General features: G+C 45.6%; 1 protein-coding gene across 5 annotated transcripts in view; it reads right to left on the reverse strand.

The window, feature by feature from the left end:
- tbc1d16 (TBC1 domain family, member 16) overlaps nt 1-20,255 on the reverse strand; it is a 143,870-nt gene that overhangs the window by 42,489 nt on the left and 81,126 nt on the right. For all 5 annotated transcript variants that reach the window (XM_072483498.1, XM_072483494.1, XM_072483496.1 and 2 more), the window contains 4 exons: nt 19,504-19,652; nt 15,048-15,182; nt 13,591-13,777; nt 12,585-12,764 (listed from right to left, as the gene is read on the reverse strand). In XM_072483498.1, coding sequence (XP_072339599.1) covers nt 12,585-12,764; nt 13,591-13,777; nt 15,048-15,182; nt 19,504-19,652 — 651 coding nt within the window. The remainder of the gene's footprint in view (nt 1-12,584; nt 12,765-13,590; nt 13,778-15,047; nt 15,183-19,503; nt 19,653-20,255) is intronic.

Genomic DNA, 20,255 nt, shown 5'->3' on the forward strand with positions numbered 1-20,255 from the left:
CATGCGGATTTCGCCGGTCCTTTTCAAGGATCCATGTTCCTTTTATTATTCGACGCCCAGTCTAAATGGCTAGAGGTGCATAAGAAGCTAGGCCCAACGTCCTGCGCAACAATTGAGAAGATGCGTTTGTCTTTTAATACACATGGCCTCCCCGAGGTACTGGTCACGGATAATGGCACTCCATTCACCAGTGAGGAGTTTGCGAGATTCATGAAGATGAACGGCATACGCCATATCCGCACTGCTCCTTACCACCCGGCTTCAAATGGGTTGACGGTGCGCGTAGTGCAGACATTCAAACGAGGCCTAAAGAAGCAGAAGTCTTCCGGGTCAATGGACACGAGACTGGCTCGCTTTTTGTTTTCGTATAGGACCACCCCCCATGCGGTGACTGGGGTAGCTCCCGCAGAACTCCTAATGGGCCGGAGACGTCGCACCCACCGTAGTATGGTTTTCCCGGACATTGGCGCAAAAGTACGCTGCACACAAAAACGGCAGGGACAGAGTTTTTCTCGGCACGGCTGATTTGGCAGTTTGCACCCGGTGACCCAGTGTTGGTTCGCAATTTTGCTGGTGGTGCCCAGTGGGTCCCTGGCGTAATCTTTCGCCAAACGGGCCCTATATCTTACCAGGTGCAAGCCCAGGGTCGTCTCCAGCGCAAACATGTAGACCACGTTCGGTCCAGAAGACTATCCCTTCCAAAGATTCCCCGCCCCCGGAACTCATTTCTACAGCTGCAGAGACCAGAGACAATGGAAAGTAGTCCTCACAATCTTCCTCTGGTGCCTCACTCAAAGCCTGCGCAGGTCGTTACAGAACCGCACGGAGATAGAGACGCTGAGATGACAGAGGCAGCAGACTCTGACTCCGAGATGGAGACACAGGACGCATCAGAGGGGGAATCCTCGGGCCCACGGACTGTGGATGTACAACCGTTACGCCGTTCATCACGGAAGCGCCGGTCTCCATCTCGTTACACGCCGCCCGATCCAGCGCCTCGTGCAAATGGTGTCCGGCCTGCGGCAAAATGAGTCCGATGCCCTCCTTCGCCAGGGTCTTCGGTGGATTCCTTGGACTTTTGGGGGGGGGGGGGAGGGATGTTATAACCTGCCTGGTTACCATTGGCTGGGGACTAATGACAATCCCACAATCCTGTGGGAGTAGGAGCTTCCCCAATGAGGGGGGGTGGCGGAGAAATCATTTGCAGACTCCCTGTATAAATAAAGCTGGCCAGTTTGGAACCAGCAGGAAGGAGTAAGCAGCAAGCGAGGTTGCTGCTGTTGTGTATATATGTTATTGTAAATAAATGTTATTTCTTTGTATCCTTGAAACTGGTGCTGGATTCTTCGTGGCCCTCACAAAAGCAATGATGCCAGAAACATTATCCATGTGATTTTTGTTATGAATGCTTTCTGCATGCTTACACTTTATAAAAAGGTGAGCTACATTGCAAGACTTGAAGGAGTCCAAGAAGAGCCATTTTATTTGCACCTTGAAAAGGCTTGAGCAGCTAGAGATAGAGAACACCTCCAGCTCCTCTTCTTTTTCAAGACCCTACTTAAAACCTACCACTTTTACCTGTCCTGATAACTTGAAAGGTGGCTCAGTATCAAAGTGGTTTTAATAACTCTACAGTGAAACACTTTGGGACATTTTACTACATTACTTCTGTCTTCATGTTGTGCCCTTATAGACGAAGGGATGCTAATCGTACCTTATGCCACAGTATCACAATGGGGCAAAGCAAGGAGGAAGGCCCCAGAACTACCTCAATCAGTACAGGGACTGAAACCATTCTGTTGGTGTTAATCTACACCACACTCTAGCCAACTAAGCTGTCCAGTCCCTGTTGTACCACATAAAAGGCACTGACATTTCCAAATGGTCGATAGCAGGAGGCAAATGTACTGCTTACAGAATTAATTTAATGCCAAAAATGCAGGGCAGCCAACTGGGTAGGTCCTCATTCTTGGAGTTATCTACACAGTAGCTGGAGGTTTGCAACACCGCCAATTTTCTTGTGCTGTTACTCTGTTTTTTTAAAACACAAACGGACTGCAGGACAGTGTTCCCAGACTGCTTCACGGCAATGCTGACTGCAGGACCCTGTTCCCAGACTGCTTCACTACGATGCTGATTGCAAGACACTGTTCCCAGACCGCTTCACGGCAATGCTGACTGCAGGACACTGTTCTCAGACTGCTTCACTGTGATGCTGACTGCATGACACTGTTCTCAGACTGCTTCACTGTGATGCTGACTGCAGGACAGGGTTCCCAGACTGCTTCACTGTGAAACTGGCCTCAGGACACTGTTCCCAGACTGCTTCACTGTAATGCTGACTACAGGACACTGTTCCCAGACTGCTTCACGATGATGTTGACTGCAAGACACTGTTCTCGGACTGCTTCACTGTGATGCTGACTGCAGGACACTGTTCTCAGTCTGCGTCACTGCAATTCTGACTGCAGGACACTGTCCCAGACTGCTTCACTATGATGTTGACTGCAGGACACTGTTCCCAGACTGATGATGTTGACCGCAGAATACTGTTCCCGGACTGCTGCACTGCGATGCTGGCTGCAGGACACTGTTCCCAGACTGCTTCACTGCAATGCTGACTGCACGGCAATGTTCCCAGACTGCTTCACTGCAATGCTGACTGCACGGCAATGTTCCCAGACTGTTTCACTGCAATGCTGACTGCTGAACAGTGATCCCAGACTGCTTCACTATGTGCTGACTGCAGAATACTGTTCCCGGACTCCTGCACCGTGATGCTGACTGCAGAATACCGTTCCCAGACAGCTGTTCTGTGATGCTGACTGCAGAATACTGTTCCCAGACTGCTTCACTACGATGATGACTGCACAATACTGTTCCCAGACTGCTTCACTACGATGATGACTGCACAATACTGTTCCCAGACTGCTTCACTGCGATGCTGACTGTAGGACACTCTTCCCAGACGGCTGCACTGTGATGCTGACTACAGGACTCTGTTCCTTGTAGGACACATGCTCCAAGGGTGTTTAATTAGGTAACCATTAAATGAGAATGAACCTTGACTGAGCTTAAAGATTTTCAATTGACAAAATTAATAATGATAGATCTAGACAACCATGAAGTAAAAACAATTGGTTACACCATAAACTGCTTGAACAGGGGCTCATAAGAAATATTCTGCAGCCTCTCAGTCAGGCTAAGTCTAAGACTTGATTGTGCAGGAGAACAGTTGGTGATTCAACATCAGAATAGCATAGCACATACTCCTCAAGAATTGCATGGATGTGTTGATATTTCGGTTGGAAACAAGAAAACGATTTGACACACGAGGTTTCTTTGTGGATCGACAACAAAGTCATGTGTGATCCTAGACAGAAACTATGGAAGTCTGGCTAGTACCTGAAAGCAATATTTAAAACTCACTGCAACCATATAACGGGGAAAAAATATTTATGCTTTGACTGACGACTGTGTGAAAACAGTGACATTTGACAAGGTGCTGCATAAAAGACTGAGCCAGAAGGGGAGATCTCAGGGGGTTGGGGGTAGAGTACTAGATTGGATTGAAAATTGGCTGACTGACAGAAAGCAGGGTCCTTCACTGGCCTATCCATCCCAGTCAATTAGTGGACCCAGAAGCAGCACCACCGCCATTTTAACCGTACCACATAATTACCAAAGTTGATGCTGCTGTTGGCTAACATGCTATAATACAAATGCACCATTAACCAAAGTTACCCAACAGATGTAACTTCAGTGTTAAACTCAGCTGTTCGCAGGAACTTAAAAAAAAACATTTTCGTTATCTTAGAACATAGAGTGCAGAAGGAAGCCATTCGGCCCATCGAGTCTGCACCGACCCACTTAAGCCCTCACTTCCACCTTATCCCCATAACCCAACAACCCCTCCTAACCTTTTTGGACACCAAGGGCAATTTAGCATGGCCAATCCACCTAACCTGCACGTCTTTGGACCGTGGGAGGAAACCGGAGCACCCGGAGGAAACCCACGCAGACACGGGGAGAAAGTGCAGACTCCGCACAGACAGTGACCCAACTGTGAATTGAACCTGGGACCCCTGGTGCAGTGAAGCCACAGTGCTCGCCACTTGTGCTATCGTGCTGCCCTTTTTCAATATAACAGCGTAAAAATCATATCACACAACTAGTACAATTACAATTCCAGTTTCAAACCCCCCCCACACACCAAAGAAAAACAACCAAGCCAAATCCCAAAGTAAATCCCAAACCAACCCCCCTCCCCAACATCCGACAGTGACCAGCTCCTTGGAATAGGAAATGAAAGGCTGTCACTTCAAATAGAACACTTCTACCGAACCCCTCATATTATACTTGACCTTTTCTAAGTGCAAGAACTCCATAAGGTCACTGAACCACGATGAAGCACGAGCCGGATCTGGAGTCCTCCAACTAAGCAGATCCCGACTTTGGGCTATCAGTGAGGCACGGGCCAGAGCATTCGCCTTTTTCCCCGTCTGCAGCTCTGGTGAGTCTGAGACCTCAAAGATAGCCACCAAAGGGCAAGGCTCCACCTCAATCCCAAGAAATTTTGACATGGTGCTGCAGGAGACGCAAAAGCTCACAAGTTTAGGGCAAGACCAGAACATATGCACGTGATTATCCATAAACAATGCTCACACCTATCCTCTACCACTGGAAAAAAATCTACTCATCTGTGCACTGATCAGGGGCGTCATTCTTCGACCCCCCGCCGGGTCGGAGAATCGCCGGGGGCTGGCGTGAATCCCGCCCCCGCCGGTTGCCGAAGTCTCCGGCACCGGAGATTCGGCGGGGGTGGGAATCGCGCCGCGCCGGTTGGCGGGCCCCCCCACTCGATTCTCCGGCCCGGATGGGCCGAAGTCCCGCCGATAAATTGCCTGTCCCGCCGGCGTGGATTAAACCACCTTTTGAACGGCGAGACAAGGCGGCGTCGGCGGGCTCCGGGGTCCTTTGGGGGGGGGGGCGCGCGGGGCGATCTGGCCCCGGGGGATGCCCCCACGGTGGCCTGGCCCGCGATCGGGGCCCATCGATCCGCGGGCGGGCCTGTGCCGTGGGGGCACTCTTTCCCTTCCGCCTCCGCCACAGTCTCCACCATGGCGGAGGCGGAAGAGACTCCCTCCACTGCGCATGCATGGGAAACTGTCAGCGGCCGCGCATGCGCCGCCCGGGGATGTCATTTCCGCGCCAGCTGGCGGGGCAACAAAGGCCGTTTCCGCCAGCTGGCGAGGCGGAAATTCCTCCGGCGCCGGCCTAACCCCTCAATGTTGGGGCTCGGCTCCCAAAGATGCAGAGCATTCCGCACCTTTGGGGCGGCGCGATGCCCGTCTGATTGGCGCCGTTTTGGGCGCCAGTCGGCGGACATGGCGCCGTTTCGGGAGAATTTCGCCCCAAATGTGCCCTATACACCACCTTGAACTGAATCAAGCTGAGCCTCGTGCATGAGGAGGTGTTTTAAAAAAAAATGTTTTTATTAAATTTTTAACATTTTATACAAAATTACAAAACACACAATCAAAAATTCTTAACTGAACACAAACCCCAAACAAATGCCCAGCACCACCTTCCAACCCGTGAAACACAAAGGAAAATAACCCGACCCCGATATACTCCCCTCCCCCCCCAAGTGACCAATTCTCTGAAGTACAATATAAGCTGCCGCTATCTCTGGTAGAAGCCTTCAATCGACCCCCTTGCGGTGCATTTTATCTTTGAGGTGCAAAAATTCCATCAAATCCCCTAGCCATGCCATAGCACTTGGCGGAGTTGCCAACCTCCAATCCAACGGGATCCGCCTCCATGCCACCAACGAGGCGGAGGACAGGACATCTGCCCCTGTCCGCTGCTCCGGCACATCCAAAGCCCCCAAAATAACCACCAAAGGGCAGGGCCCAAACTCAATATTTAGGATCACTGACATGGTGTTGTAAAAGGACTTCCAGAAACCCAACAGCTTAGAACAGGACCAAAATATTTGTATGTGAGGTGTGGGCCCCCTCGTGCAGCGCTCGCACCTATCCTCCACCCCGTCAAAATAATGATTCATCCCACCTAGCCTTAGTGAGGTGCGCCTGAAACACTACCTTTAGCTGGATAAGGCTCAGTCTCGCACATGACACTGTGGCGTTCACCCACCTCCATACTTGCTCTTTCAGCATTGGCCCTAACATCTCCACCCACTTAGCCTTCACCTCTTCCAACAAACTCACCTCTTCTGTTCACACAATCTGTTCATACATGACGGACGTACTGCCCTCCTTCGACCACGGACAGAAGAGAGTCCTCTCTAATAAGGATGATGGCGGCACAACTGGGAAATCCGGGAAAAAAACCTCTTAACAAAGCTCTGTACCTGAAGGTACCGAAACATGTCCGAGCTTAACAGCCCAAATTTCTCCTGCAACTCTTCCAGGCTGGCAAACCGCCCCTCCAAGAATAAATCACCCACTCTCTCCAGCTCTTTCTCACTCAATGCACCAAATATGACATCTATTCTTGCCGGCTCAAACAGGTGGTTTGCATAAATGGGAGCCATCCTTGAAGCTGCCCTCAAGTTAACATGCAGGTGGAGATGCCTTGATATTTTAAGTGTGGACATCACCACCGGGTTCGCCGAGTACTTTGCCTTCGCCAACAGAAGTAGCTCTGCTACCAAGGCCCCCAAACCAGTCCCCCTACATGACCTACAAATTTGGCAGTGCTAGACCCTTTGCCTGACTCCCCCTCCGAATCCTTGGTGTCTTCCCCGCCCAAATAAAGCCGGAAATAAGCCACTCAACCCTTTGGAAAAACAACTTGGGCAGGAACACCTGGAGACACCGAAATAAAAACAAGAATCTCGGCAAGATGTTCATTCACCCCAGTCCCCTCAAAAGCCTGAACCAGCTCCCTCTCCGACTTCCTTTTAATCTCATCCAAGGGAGCTTCCTCCACCAACTCAAGCCGACTATAAATGTCCGATATCTTCCCTTTCCCAAACTCAACCGTTGAAAGAATCCCATCCATCAACAAGGACGAGGGTGGAAAGTTGAAGGAAGGACTCTCCTTACCCAAAAATCTGTACACCCGTTAACACCTAAACAGAATCGTTCTTGGAAGCTGGAACTTGCCCAACTACTCCTCAAAACCCGCAAAGGTCCCCTCTATAAACAGGTCCCTGAACCGCTCCAACCTCCTTCCCCCCAAACAATGAGTCCAAGGCCGCTGGAACAGAATTATGGTTACCACAGAATGAGGCTAACAACGATATGGCACCCAGCTTGAAATGGCTCCTAACCTGTCTCCATATTCTCAGAGTGGCCACAGCCACCGGATTTGAAGTTCACTTTGTAGGGCAAAACAGAAGTTTTGTAACCAAGGCGCACAAACTGGTGCCTTTAGAGGCACTCCTTTCCATCCATCCGCCCCCACATGGATTACGTACCCATAAACCACCCTCGTACCGCCCAGTAATAAAATAACAGATAGAGCAATGCTAGGCCCCCACGATTGCCTTTCCCTCTGGGAAGACACCCTGCGAATCCATGAGGTCTGAGCTGCCTAAATAAAAGATATAATTTTATTGACTTTCACAAACAAAGATTTGGGAAGGAAAATTATAAGACACTGAAACAAAAATAGAAACCGTGGGAGAATATTCATCTTTACCGACTGGACCCTGCCCGTCACTTCTTCAAGTCTGACTTCACCCGCCTTTGCGAGACCCGCAAAATTAAGTTTATGGTGCAAGGCCCAATCATAGGCTGCCTGGATTCCCAGACAACGGAAGCTGGACCTGGCCAGGCAAAAGGAAACCTTCCCAGATCAGCTCCCCTCCCTGGGAGTTTCACCAGAAAGCATTCACTTTTGCCCAGGTTCAATTTATATCCCGAGAAGAAGCCAAAATTGCTAAGCAGCTTCATTATCATCTCCACACTGGAGAGAGGTTCCGTCACTTACAACACCAAATCGTCCACAGACAGAGACACCCTGTGCTCCCTCCCCCTTCTCTATGTCCCTCCACCTCAATGCTAGGGCCAAAGGCTCAATTGCCAAGGCAAACAATAGCAGGGACAATGGACACCCCGGCCTTGTGCCTCCCCTCCCTTCAGCTGGAAATATTTCGAGCTCAAGGTGAACGTTTGCAGTGGGGGCCCTAAACAGGAGCTGGGCCCAAGTTCTAAATCTTGGTCCAAAACCAAACTTTCCTAGATCCCAAACTGAGACCCCCACTCCACCATGTCGAACACCTTTTCAGCATCCAATGAAATAATTACCTCTGGCTCAGGGGCTGAAGAGGGGGGACAGATAAGATTAAGCAATTGCCGAATATTGGCTGATCCCCCGGGCCCTACTGTCAAATCCCAAATGAAATACGAGCCCCACCCCACCATTCCGTAACTTGTCTGAGCTTTAATCCTTAAATGGGTATACTGAAATAGCACCACATTAGCCTTCAAACTCCTAAGATGCACAAACACCATAGATCTTTTTACCAAACCGTTGAACCCCCTCACATCCCATGTGACCAGCTGAATAGGGGGTCGTCTACCCCCACCTCCCCCTCCAGCCTAGCGTCAGCCATTCCCACCCTGTGGGGCAGTCCAGCAACTACTTAAACAGAGCCAGCACTAGGCCCATTCAAGGTGGCCACCAAACCCCCCCCCCCCAACAAGACAGAGCAAAGAAAGGTTTCCAGCCAATCTAAGAGAACTACCCATTCCCACCCCCCATCAATACCACACACAAATAACCCAACAAAAAACAAGGCAATCAAAGATTCCCGCCTTTCCCCTCCCTCCCAAACCCCAACCAAAACAAAAATGAAACTCGCAATCTCATGTTAAACTACCCCCCAGACAGTATGAGCTGCAGATCCTCCCATCCCTCCCCTCTCATTAATTATTTAGCTGGCAGGATAATAATAATAATCGCTTATTGTCACAAGTCGGCTTCAATAAAGTTACTGTGAAAAGGCCCCAGTCGCCACATTCCAGCGCCTGTTCGGGGAGGCCGGTACGGGAATTGAACCCGCGCTGCTGGCATTGTTCTGCATTACAAGCCAGTTATTTAGCCCACTGTGCTAAATCAGCCCCTATGCAGAATAAAAACGGCCCACAACGGCAACCAGTCCCTCGCCCAAAGCAAACTTTAATCATTCCAGGAGAGAAAAGAAAATATACACGGACAACAGCCCACAAAACCCACAGTAAAAAGCCAGCTCCAAACCTCCCAAACGCCCCAAAAAGATCCCACTAAAACCCAAACTTCACACTCCCACCCCCAGACTTACATCTCCCAACCAATATGATTCAGTTATCACGATTCCAGTCCATGTTTCTGCACAAATGCCTCAGCCTCCTCCAGAATTTCAAAGTAGTAATCGTTCGATTTTTCAGTCACTCGGAGGCGTGAACGGTAAGCCACACCAAATCGAACCTTGGTCCGATACAACCCAGCCTTGGCCTTGTTGAATGCTGAACACCACTTGGCCAGCTCTGCTCCAACATCTTGAGAGATCTTACAACGTGACCCTCCCATCTGGAGTCTCAATGATCTTTTTCCCACCGCAGAACTCTTTCGTTGTCTTGAAAACTGTAAAATAGCACGATGGTGGCATGCGGTGACTCACCAGCATGGGCTTTCTGCCTCACCAACCTGTGGGGCCCATACAACTCAGGAGGGGTCACCATTTCCCCCTGCCCCACAATCTTCCAATACAACTGCGACATAAACTTTGTCGGACTCGGACCCTCCAAGCCCCCCGGCAACCCAACCACCCTCAAGTTCTGCCTTCTGCAGCGATCTTTCAAATCGTCCGTCGTGGCCCTCAATGCCTTGTTGTCACCGGCCACCCGTGCCATCTCCACTTCCAGAGAGGTGGTCTGGTCACTTTGTCTTGAGCCACCTCCACCTCTTTTAGCTCTGTGCCCTGCGCCTTTATCACTTCATACACTTTGCCAAGGCCGCTTGAACAGAGGACATCGCTCCCTCAATCACTCTTTCATTTTAACATTTTGTTTTCAAATTAAGGGGTAATTTAGCATGGCCAATGCACCTACCCTGCACATCTTTGGGTTGTGGGGCCTGAGACCCAAGCAGACACTGGGAGAATGTGCAAACTCCACATGGACAGTGATCCGGGGTCACAATGGAACCTAGGTCCTCGGTGCTGTGAGGCAGCAGTGCTAACCACTGCGTCACCATGCCGCCCTGCAATCATGATCTTCAGAGACCTCCTGCCATAGTTTCTGAAGTTCCCCCGCAAAGATGCCTGAAAGCTGTCGTGTTGGGTGTCCTGATACAGAAGTGAGCCAACACGGCTGTAGATGGTATTTTATTATGTTAACTAACAGATGCAACTAACTATGGACTTGGGTACGTTTGCTACCAGCTAACCTATGGACCTAGCCCTATCACTAATGTTGGTGAGGCACTCAGCACATGGTCTATGTCTGAGTGTCACGCTGCAAGCTGTGTCCCGAGCTGTCTCCTACCAGAATGAGCGGGAATTCTCGTGTTCCCCCTTTTATAGTGCGTGTGCTCTTACTAGTGATTGGCTGCGATGTTGTGTGTGCGCTGGTTGGTCCAAATGCCTGTCCATCAGTGTGTGTGTGATTGCACCATGATATGCTGATCTGGATATCATGACAAAAGCCTCTCAGCGGTTGGTGCAGTGCCCACCAATACTGCAGGACTCTGCCAATCGCCTCATAAATAGAGCTCTTGAGGCTTCTGAGTTTGACAATGTTTCCTTATTTTTCTGGTGTCTAGTCTTGTATTTATTGGGCATGCCTTTGATGAGGGATTCTTAACCCATCCATCTAACCAAACTCCAGTGCAAATCTCCTCCAAAAATCACATGAAAAGGTCTAAAGTAAAAGTTTTCAGGCAGGAGCCACCTAGTGCGTGACTGCCCTTCCACATGTCACCACCAAAAGTCAGCAGTTCACAGGAACATAAGAAATATGGGCAGTCGGTCATGCGTCCCTTAATGCCTGCTCTCTTGTGGGCCGGTTTAGCTCAGTGGGCTAGACAGTTGGTTCGTGATGCGGAGCAAGGCCAGCAGCATGGGTTCAATTCTCATGCTGGCTGGGGTTATTCATTAAGGCCCTTCTTCTCAACCTTGCTCCTCGCCTGAGGTGTGGTGATCCTCAGGTCAACCAGTTAGCTCTCCCCGCCCCAAAGGGGAAAGCAGCCTATGGTCATCTGTGACTATGGCGACTTTACCTTTAAATGCCTCCCCTGCCATTCAATAAAATAATGATTGCTCTACAACCACAACTTCACTTTTGCACCCAATCTTCATAGGCCATGATTTTCTTAAGAGTACAAAAATCAATCAATCGCAGCCTTGAATATACTCAGTGACTGAGCACCCACAGCCCTCTGAAAAGCTGACTCCAAAGACTCACAACCGTCTGAATGAATTTCACCTAATTTGAGTCCTAAATGGTCAATCCCTTGTCTTGAGACTATGCCCCCTCGCCTCTCAGCATCTACCCTGTCAAGCTCTCTCTTGTCGATTAGATCGTCTCTCATTCTTCTCAACTCCAGATAGTAATAGGCCCATTTAATGCAATCTCTCTTTATAAGGACAACCCTCTCATTCCAGGAATCAGTTTTGTAAACCTTCATTTGCACCCACCAAATGGACTATATGGCAAGCATTCCTTCCATAGTTAGAGACCAAACCTGCACAGGCCTAACTTAGGTGTGGTCACATTAAATCCCTGTATTAAAGCAGCAGGAAGTCTTTCCTCCAAATCCCTTGCTATAAATATCAACATACCATTTGTCTTCCTAATTCCTGTACCTGCATTTCACTACCTTTGTACAAGGATAACCAAACCTCTGAACACCAACATTTAATTGTTCTAAGGTAAAATTTTGTAGATACTGGAAATCAGAAATTAACCAATAAAGAATTGCTGGAAATATACCAGCGCCTGTGGAGAGATACAAAATCAATGTTTCAGATTGAGTTGACCGTTCAGCAGAAGTGAATAAAGGTGGCTTTGAACCAATGGAAGGAGGAAGGTGCTTTGTGATAGGGTATATTTTATTCGTTCATGGCATGTGGGTGTCACTGGCTGGGCCAGCATTTACTGGCAATCCCTTATTGCCCTTGAACGGAGTGACTTGCCAGCCATTTCAGAAGATATTTAAGAGCCAACAACATTGCTATGGATCTGGAATCACATGTGGGCCAGACTGGGTAAGGATGGCAGATTTCCTTCCCGACAGGACATTAACGAACCAGGTGGGTTTTTATAACAGTCATCATTGGAATTCCAGATTTTTATTGTTGAATTCAAATCTCACCATCTGCCATGGTGGGATTCAAACCCAGGACCACAGAGCATTACCCATGGTCTCCGGGGTACCAGTCCAGTGACAATGCCACAATGGAAGGTAGGGAGATAAAATGACAAAAGTGTAAATACCAACATGAAAAAGAGTCCAATTCAATTATTGGTGCAAACTACCCTCAAATGCTTTGGTTTAAAAATAAAGCTATTGCAGTTTGTTACTCCCACAACCTGCTTGACTTAACAAATGCCTAACAATGCAAAACTAACCTGGTAATGAGCCCAACATGCCTCCCAAATGCGAAGTGCCTCTGCTTCAGGAAATTCACGTTTAAAGCAGAGAAGAATCCACCGATGGCAGAACAACATCTGTAGGCCATCCTCACCCAGGGACACCAAGTGCTGGTAAAAACGGGGGTGCATCAATCTCAGCAACTCTCTCAGGTACAGCTTAAAAACAATACAGACATGCAATATTATCTAACTACATGATTATTAAATATATATACTATATATATATATATAATATATATACACACACACAAATGAACTGTACAACATGCATATTAAATATACATTACATAAATATATAATAAAAATAAAATGTATATTGTAATTGTGCAATGTTCTTGAAAAGGGAGAAATGCCAACATTTTATAAATGAGATCAAAGAAGAGTGCATACATATAATTTCAGGAAAAAGTGTTGTATAAAAACAACTGTCATATATATAATAGATAACCTAATAAATCATGCCTCATTTACAATGCATGATGCCGTAGAGGTACTGGTGCTCTAAATTAGCTACATTTATACTGTATGAAGGATTCAAAAAACCAACCCCAACACAGGAATAACTGGCAATAGGAACGATTTATTCCTAATCAAGGGAATACCGTTACTTTCTAAATCGTATAAATGAACTACGAAGTTAAATTTCAGTGACAGGTCAACTTAGTTGTTTAAGTGATTTCTGATCCAACTATCCAAAGCTAATTGCAAGTTTCCATCAGAAATCATAAAAACTGCAAGAAGTTAAGAAGATACTAAACAAAAGTTAATACTGTACTTCATGAAACATGATTTATTCTCAAGTGAACTACACTGTAAAGGGTTTTTAAGGCAGCAGCTAATCTTGCTACAAGGATTTATTTGTATTACCTGAAATTTAAGAGTCACATTAGAATTTAACATTTCTCCAAAAAATAAATTATTTTCCTTCAATCATTTCATTGTCACTCAAAAAATACTTTTCCCCAGCTGACTCAGCACCTACCAGTTGTCTTTCCATATCATCATCCCGTGGTGAGCTGATGAAAATTGTATTCTGCATTAATCGGACAAAACACCAAAATGTATCGGATTCATCCCTGACCTCTGACAAGATTGGCGACACCAGATCAGACATTCCCTGGGAATATCCTATCTCAGGGCTATAAACTGCATAGTTCAGCAAAATTTTCCTGTGAAGATATTAAAACAAATTTGCATAAGTGCCACATTTTCAGAATTTAGATCATTTTTTTAAATCCATGTAAAGGACGTGGGATTCATTTAGGTTTATGAATTTTCACAAGTTAAAGAAAAATACCACAAGCCCTAGGTATTTGGAGATTCTGTAGCCAGACACGGAAACTATTACCCAGGCAAAACAGGAGAATTGTTAAATAAACACAGGCGCTCCCAAGCATTTGGATGCCATGAAGCTGGGAAGAAGTCATATGGACTGAAAATGTTAACTTTGTTTCTCTCTCCACACATGCTACCAGACCTGATGAGCTTTCCACCATTTCCTATTTTTATTACATGTCATGAGTTGGATTGGTCATTCCTGCGGGTTTTGCATGAAGCTGGTTTCAAGGTGTGTGTGGGAGGGGGAGGGGGTGCAGTATTAGTCATGATTGGCAGATTTCTGGGGAATTCAGGAACAAGGCCCCAATTACTGATGGATCAGAAACAAGAGACACACATATTGGGAGGTCAGTTAGTCAAGACCAGCAAAGACTGTGAAGTCAGCAAGGTTTATGAAAATAAAAGCAGCAAAGAGCTCAAAACCAATGAAGGTTGCAAGAAAGTTAGAGTGTGCATTGTTAGTTAGAAATTACTTTAAGTTGAGCAAGACGACTTACAGTTTGAGACATAGCATATTAATTATTTGTATTATTACAAAAATAAGGACATCCAATCATAATCTTTGCCTCTGTATGCTCCGGTGCTGTGAAATAAAGCAGTTTAATGATTCATATCTGGCCTTGTCTCAACAAATACTTGTTCATTCATGAAGGCAATCTGCATAATTTTAAAGTAGCTCTGCATAACTCAAACCATTTCCTGTAGTCTTTGTGACACTTTCCACAGTCTCCTCAAAGCTAGATATTGGACATTCCCATGAATCAATGAAATGTCACCAATTGCCAGCCCATTTATCTTGTGGAGTATCCGGGATAAAAAGGAAAGATGTGCATTGCTTTATCAAATTTTTCAGATATATCACACTCTGGTATAAATTACTCTGAAATGCAATCAATGTTATATAGACAGCATTAACATTAATTGCATCAAATGTGAATTTAAGCGCAATATTCAATCCTCTGCTAAATGAAAGACATTGTAAAATTCAAAGTAGTCTGTAATTCAGACTATTGCTTGTTGAGTACTTGCAAATTTAAGGAATTCATGTTGTCACTTTGTGTTCAAAACTACCACCATCTACATAGTCACACACAACCGTACCTCATAGCTTCCACATTAGGGTTGTTTTCCCCTTTGAAGAACTGTTTGGATCGATCAGTCCGAACCACGTCTTTATCAACAGTAAACTGAATGTTTCGCCAAAACTCTTCTTGTTCCTCTGGAGTCATAGACAATCTACAAAAGGGAAATAATTCAAGCCTCAATTCCTGTAATTCGCACAGCCCACCTCCCCTTTTCTGTTTAGCTGCTTTTACACAGCCATCTGGCAACAAGCTGGATTATTATTACCTTCTCCTTCCTTCAGACCTAGTGTCAGAGGTTGAGTGAACAGATCACAGTTATGATTGCAGTTCTTGCCATGCGAGTAATTTCCAGTATATGTATATATATATATATATATATATATATTGAGAAGTCAAATAATATAAGTTTTATTTTTGACACAATGTTGGTAGTGGCATAGCTAATGAACAAAAATGATGAGAAGCAAAATTGTTCTTTTATAGCAAGTCGTAGTTGAATCCAGGAGAACCATCCTGAAATATATTATGAAATCTAACATTACCCTTCAGCGTTGTTTTAAGGTTTGATTTTCTTTTTTATTTATAATTGAAAATATGATTTTAGATAAACAAGACAAGTGTTCTGCAGTTCAATTTTGCAATAAAATCTGCATTATAAGGTCACCAGCAAAATGTACAGAAAACACTCATATACTTGGCACATACATATTAAAAGGTACACTTGAAACCTTTCTCTGTTCAAACTGTTGCAATCTTTAATGTCACAGTGACAACAGTACTTATAGTTTGCTTTTCCCCTATAAAATTATTTTTGCTCTCCCACTTTTAATCTGATCATTCCTACCGATAGACACTCTGATTCCTGTCATGACTGAGAGGTTTAAGAGTAGCTTGTGTTGACATGCTTTTCATTTTCCTTCAAGAAATTATTCTGCACAATGGTCCAACAGAGGCTTGATTTCAAATTAGCGACAGATGAAAGACCTACTCTCTACCACACTGTACTACACATATTTTTTTTAAAACTCCAAAAGGCTGTATTGAATAACAGGAAGATAAATACTGTAGAAAGAAGATTTAGTGACAACCAGACAGTTCCAAAGATATTTACTATTGAAAGCTGCGAAAAAAAGGGCATGCCACAAGAGGTTATTTGTAATATGAACCAGAGTCCTCACCAACTAATAAGTCACCCATTCACTGACCTTCTCAATGACCTTGGAGGTGAAATTTGACTATGTAAGTAATGCAAAAAGAGCTTATAACAAATTGACTCATTATAACATTCCAAATTATCTTTTCCACATAAGTTAATCGCTATCAGCCTGTTTCGTACTGCTGGCATATGAGCTATATCCACCATTGATATTTAGAACTCACAATGAAGAGTGAAAGCACCTTTTTAACAATGTGATCATTGTTAATGCTGCCAATCCAGTTTTCCATCACTGAAAACTATTTCAAATGTGGCGTCTCATTACATTGGGTTCTGAATTTTTCAGGGAAATGTTAAAAACTCTAATATTTTTATTTTAAAAATGTCTTAGTTTTCATTGCCATCCCTTTTTACTCTCCGTCCTTATTTCCCTCTTTTTATACCTGAATTTGTACCGCAAATTGAACCTGCATCTCAGTCCTTTCCATGTTTATTGCCCAATTTTTAAAGCTGATTGGCTTAGGAGACATCCTGTTGGTTGCCCTGTTTTCTCAAGTTCCAGAGTCCTAACTATGCCATTGTACGTTTGCACACTTCTTTTTTTTTTTTAAATTTAGAGTACCCAATTCATTTTTTCCAATTAAGGGACAATTTAGCGTGGCCAAGCCACCTAACCTGCACATCTGTGGGTTGTGGGGCGAAACCCACGAAAACACAGGGAGAATGTGCAAACTCCACATGGACAGTGACCCAGAGCCGGGATCGAACCTGGGACCTCGGTGGCGTGAGACAGCAGTGCTAACCACTGCACCACCTTGCTGCCCCTCAAGTTCACACATTTAACAACATTGCTGGCACTTTGTTTTTAGACTGGAGTGCGCACAGGTCCGTTTAATTAATAACAGAAATGGTTAGATGCCATGCTACAGAAAATTCAAGCCGAATGTAACTCCTTCTCTTCATATCCTGCCAACTTATTTGCTTACAGTTGAAATGTCCCGTGATGATGATTGTTTACTAATTTCGTACATTTTCCTACATATTTCTCCCCCTATTTCCTTTCCATTATTTGGCAATCTGTAATCTTGTCCTATCCTTTATTTAAATCCAAATGTATTCTGTTGACGAGCATAGTTCAGGAATGAGAAACTTCAGTTATGATTACAGATTGGAAGGGCAGCATGGTGGCACAGCAGTTAACACTGCTGCTTCACAGCGCCCAGGTCCCAGGTTCGATCTCGGCTCTGGGTCACTGTCTGTGTGGAGTTTGCACATTCTCCCCATGTTTGCGTGGGTTTCGCCCCCACAGCCCAAAGATGCGCAGGGTAGGGGGAATTGCTATGCTAAATTGCCCCTTAATTGGGAAAAATAGAGTACCCTAAATGTAAACAAAAAAATGAATACAGATTGGAGAAGTTGGGATTGTTTCACATGGTGGAGAAAGCCTAGAGATTTGATGGAGGTATTCAAAAATCATGAGGAGTCTGGACAGAGTAGATAAGGACAAACTGTTGCCACTCTTGAAAGAATCGAGAACAAGAGGGCACAGATTTGAATTTATTGGCAATAGACACAAAAAGGAAATGGGATATTATTTTTCATGCAGCGGGTGGTTAAGGTCTTGGAATTAACTCTGCGAGTGTATGGCGGAGGCAGATTCAACAAAGGCATCAAAAAGACCTATCTGAAACGGAAGAATGTGTAGGGTCATGAGGAGAAGACGGGGGGGGGGGGGGGGGGGGGGGGGGGGAAATGGCACCAGGCGCATTGCTCATTCAGAGAGTTGGTGCAGACACGATGGGCTGAATGGTCTCCTTCTGCACCGTAACACTTCTGATATACTGTTTGCATCTTCTTTTTAAATTACTTTTTCTGATTAACAATACCAGCCCACCACCCATTGTTGTTTTTATCTTTTAATCTACAATATTTAACTCAAAATCGTGGCCTATCTCTTTGTTATCTCTTCTAATTACTTCCTCCAATTCCCCATTTGGTTGCTGATGCCTTGTATATCACCGTTGTTAATTATCTTTATGTTACTATTGTGTCTACCTGAACTCTCAATTCCTTTTCAAACTCAATTCCTTTTCTACAGTTCTATTTATCCTTTTGCCAAGATCTGGGTTGCAGTGTGTTGCTCATGCAGTTTGTTCCAGCTGCAAGGCTCTTTCCTTATCCCAGCATTAAAAGGAAAAAGACTTACATTTATAATTGGTGCCTGCACTGCTGTCTACGGCGCTGAGGTCCCGTGATCAATCCCGGCCACGGGTAACTGTCTGTGTGCAGTTTGCACTTTCTCCCCATGTCTGCATGGGTTTCACTCCCACAACCTAATGATGTGCAGGTTAGGTGGACTGGCCACACTAAAATCCCTTTAATTGGAAAAAAAAAAAATTGGATACTCTAAACTTAAAAATTCTTTTTTAAAAATGGAGTCTTTCAGGACCTCAGGACATCACAAGCATACAGTAAATGAAATAGTTTTGAAGAGCAGTCACTGTTGCAATGTAGAAAACACCGCAGCAAAATTGTGCACAACAAACTCCCAGAAACACAATATCCAGATAATCTGTCAATGATCTTCTTTGAAATATAACATGGTACCTTTAATATCTACTAATTTCTCATCCTAACCACTCACCACCCTGACTTGGAAATATATTGCCGTGCCTTCACTGTCACTGGGTCAAAATCCTGGAACTCCCTCCCTAACAGCACTGTAGGTGTTGCCACACGGACTGCAGTGGTTCAAGAAGGCAGCTTGCCACCACCTTCTCAAGGGCAATTATGGATGGGCTATAAATGCTGGCCTAGCCAGCAGTGCCCACATCCCATGAATTGAAAAAAAATGTATCCTTTAGCGAAACAAACCCACCTGTCTTGCCATATCTGGCTTATATGTGACTCCAAAGCCATAGTGATACGGTTGGTTCTCAACTGCCCATTGAAAAAGCCTAGCACGTCACTTGGTTGTACCAAAAAACGCGATAAAAACAAATCCACATGAAATGCAGTGTTTTAGGATAGTGGTTCGCCACTATGTCTTCAAGCATAATTAGGGTTGGACAATGAACGTTAGCCATGCCAGTGATGCCCACATCCAATGAAGAAAAATAACTTGAGAGAGGTGTGCCCTTGGTTTAATGATGTATCTGAAAAGGCCCTCTCGCAGTACTGCACTGAATGTTTTAAGGTTTTCCAGTTTCAGGTTATTTCTCAGCTGATCATCGAGCGAACGGTCAACAGCAAATAATTCCCGTGTTCTGAAGAAACAACCAAGAAGCCAGTCATTTGCACATCAGTTATAAATTACCGTTTTTGCTGAATTTCTTCATACTCTACACGTTTCTGAATCCGCAGAGCTTCCCGTTCTTCTGATGTTGATTCACAGCTATAAAACCCCAACAGAAATGGCCATGCTTCTCCACGAATTGCAGGATCGATACCTCCAAAAAAGATTGCCTTTGAAGAAAACATAGCAAATATTGTCACAATTTTTGTATGAATGACACTCTGCATCTGGCACCCAGTTCCTTCCCAACAGTAGCATCAGAGAAAAAAAGTAAATAGAGAACTGAACGGGCTTGGAGGGCCGAAGGGCCTGTTCCTGTGCTGTACATTTCTTTGTTGTTCTTGGATGCTTATATTTAGCTTTCTTGGAGTCTGGACAAACTTTGATTCAAGCAAAGTGAAAAAAAGTTCTTGAAATGAAACCTGTAGAAGTGAGTTCTACCCAAGTTATTTTAACTACGACTGTTTAGCCCGGGGCAGGGCCGGAGAATCCCCGCGACCAGCTCGAATCGTGCCACGCTGCCAACATGCGGTCTTCGAGAATTGGCACCATTAGAGCGGTCGGGGGCCGCTCTACGTGGTCGGCCCGCCGATTCTCAGCCCGGGATGGGCCGAGCGGCTGTCGTAAAATAGCTGAGTCCCGCCGACGGGAACTCGGCTTGGAAGGGTCGGGGGGCGGCCTATGGGGGGAAAGGGGGGGGTCCGACCCCAGGGGTGGGCCTCCGATGTGGCCTGGCCCGCGATCGGGGCCCACCGATCGGCGGGCTGGCCTCT

The sequence above is a fragment of the Scyliorhinus torazame genome, chromosome 18 (genome assembly GCF_047496885.1).
Source record: "Scyliorhinus torazame isolate Kashiwa2021f chromosome 18, sScyTor2.1, whole genome shotgun sequence".
NCBI classification, from domain to species: Eukaryota; Metazoa; Chordata; class Chondrichthyes; order Carcharhiniformes; family Scyliorhinidae; genus Scyliorhinus; species Scyliorhinus torazame.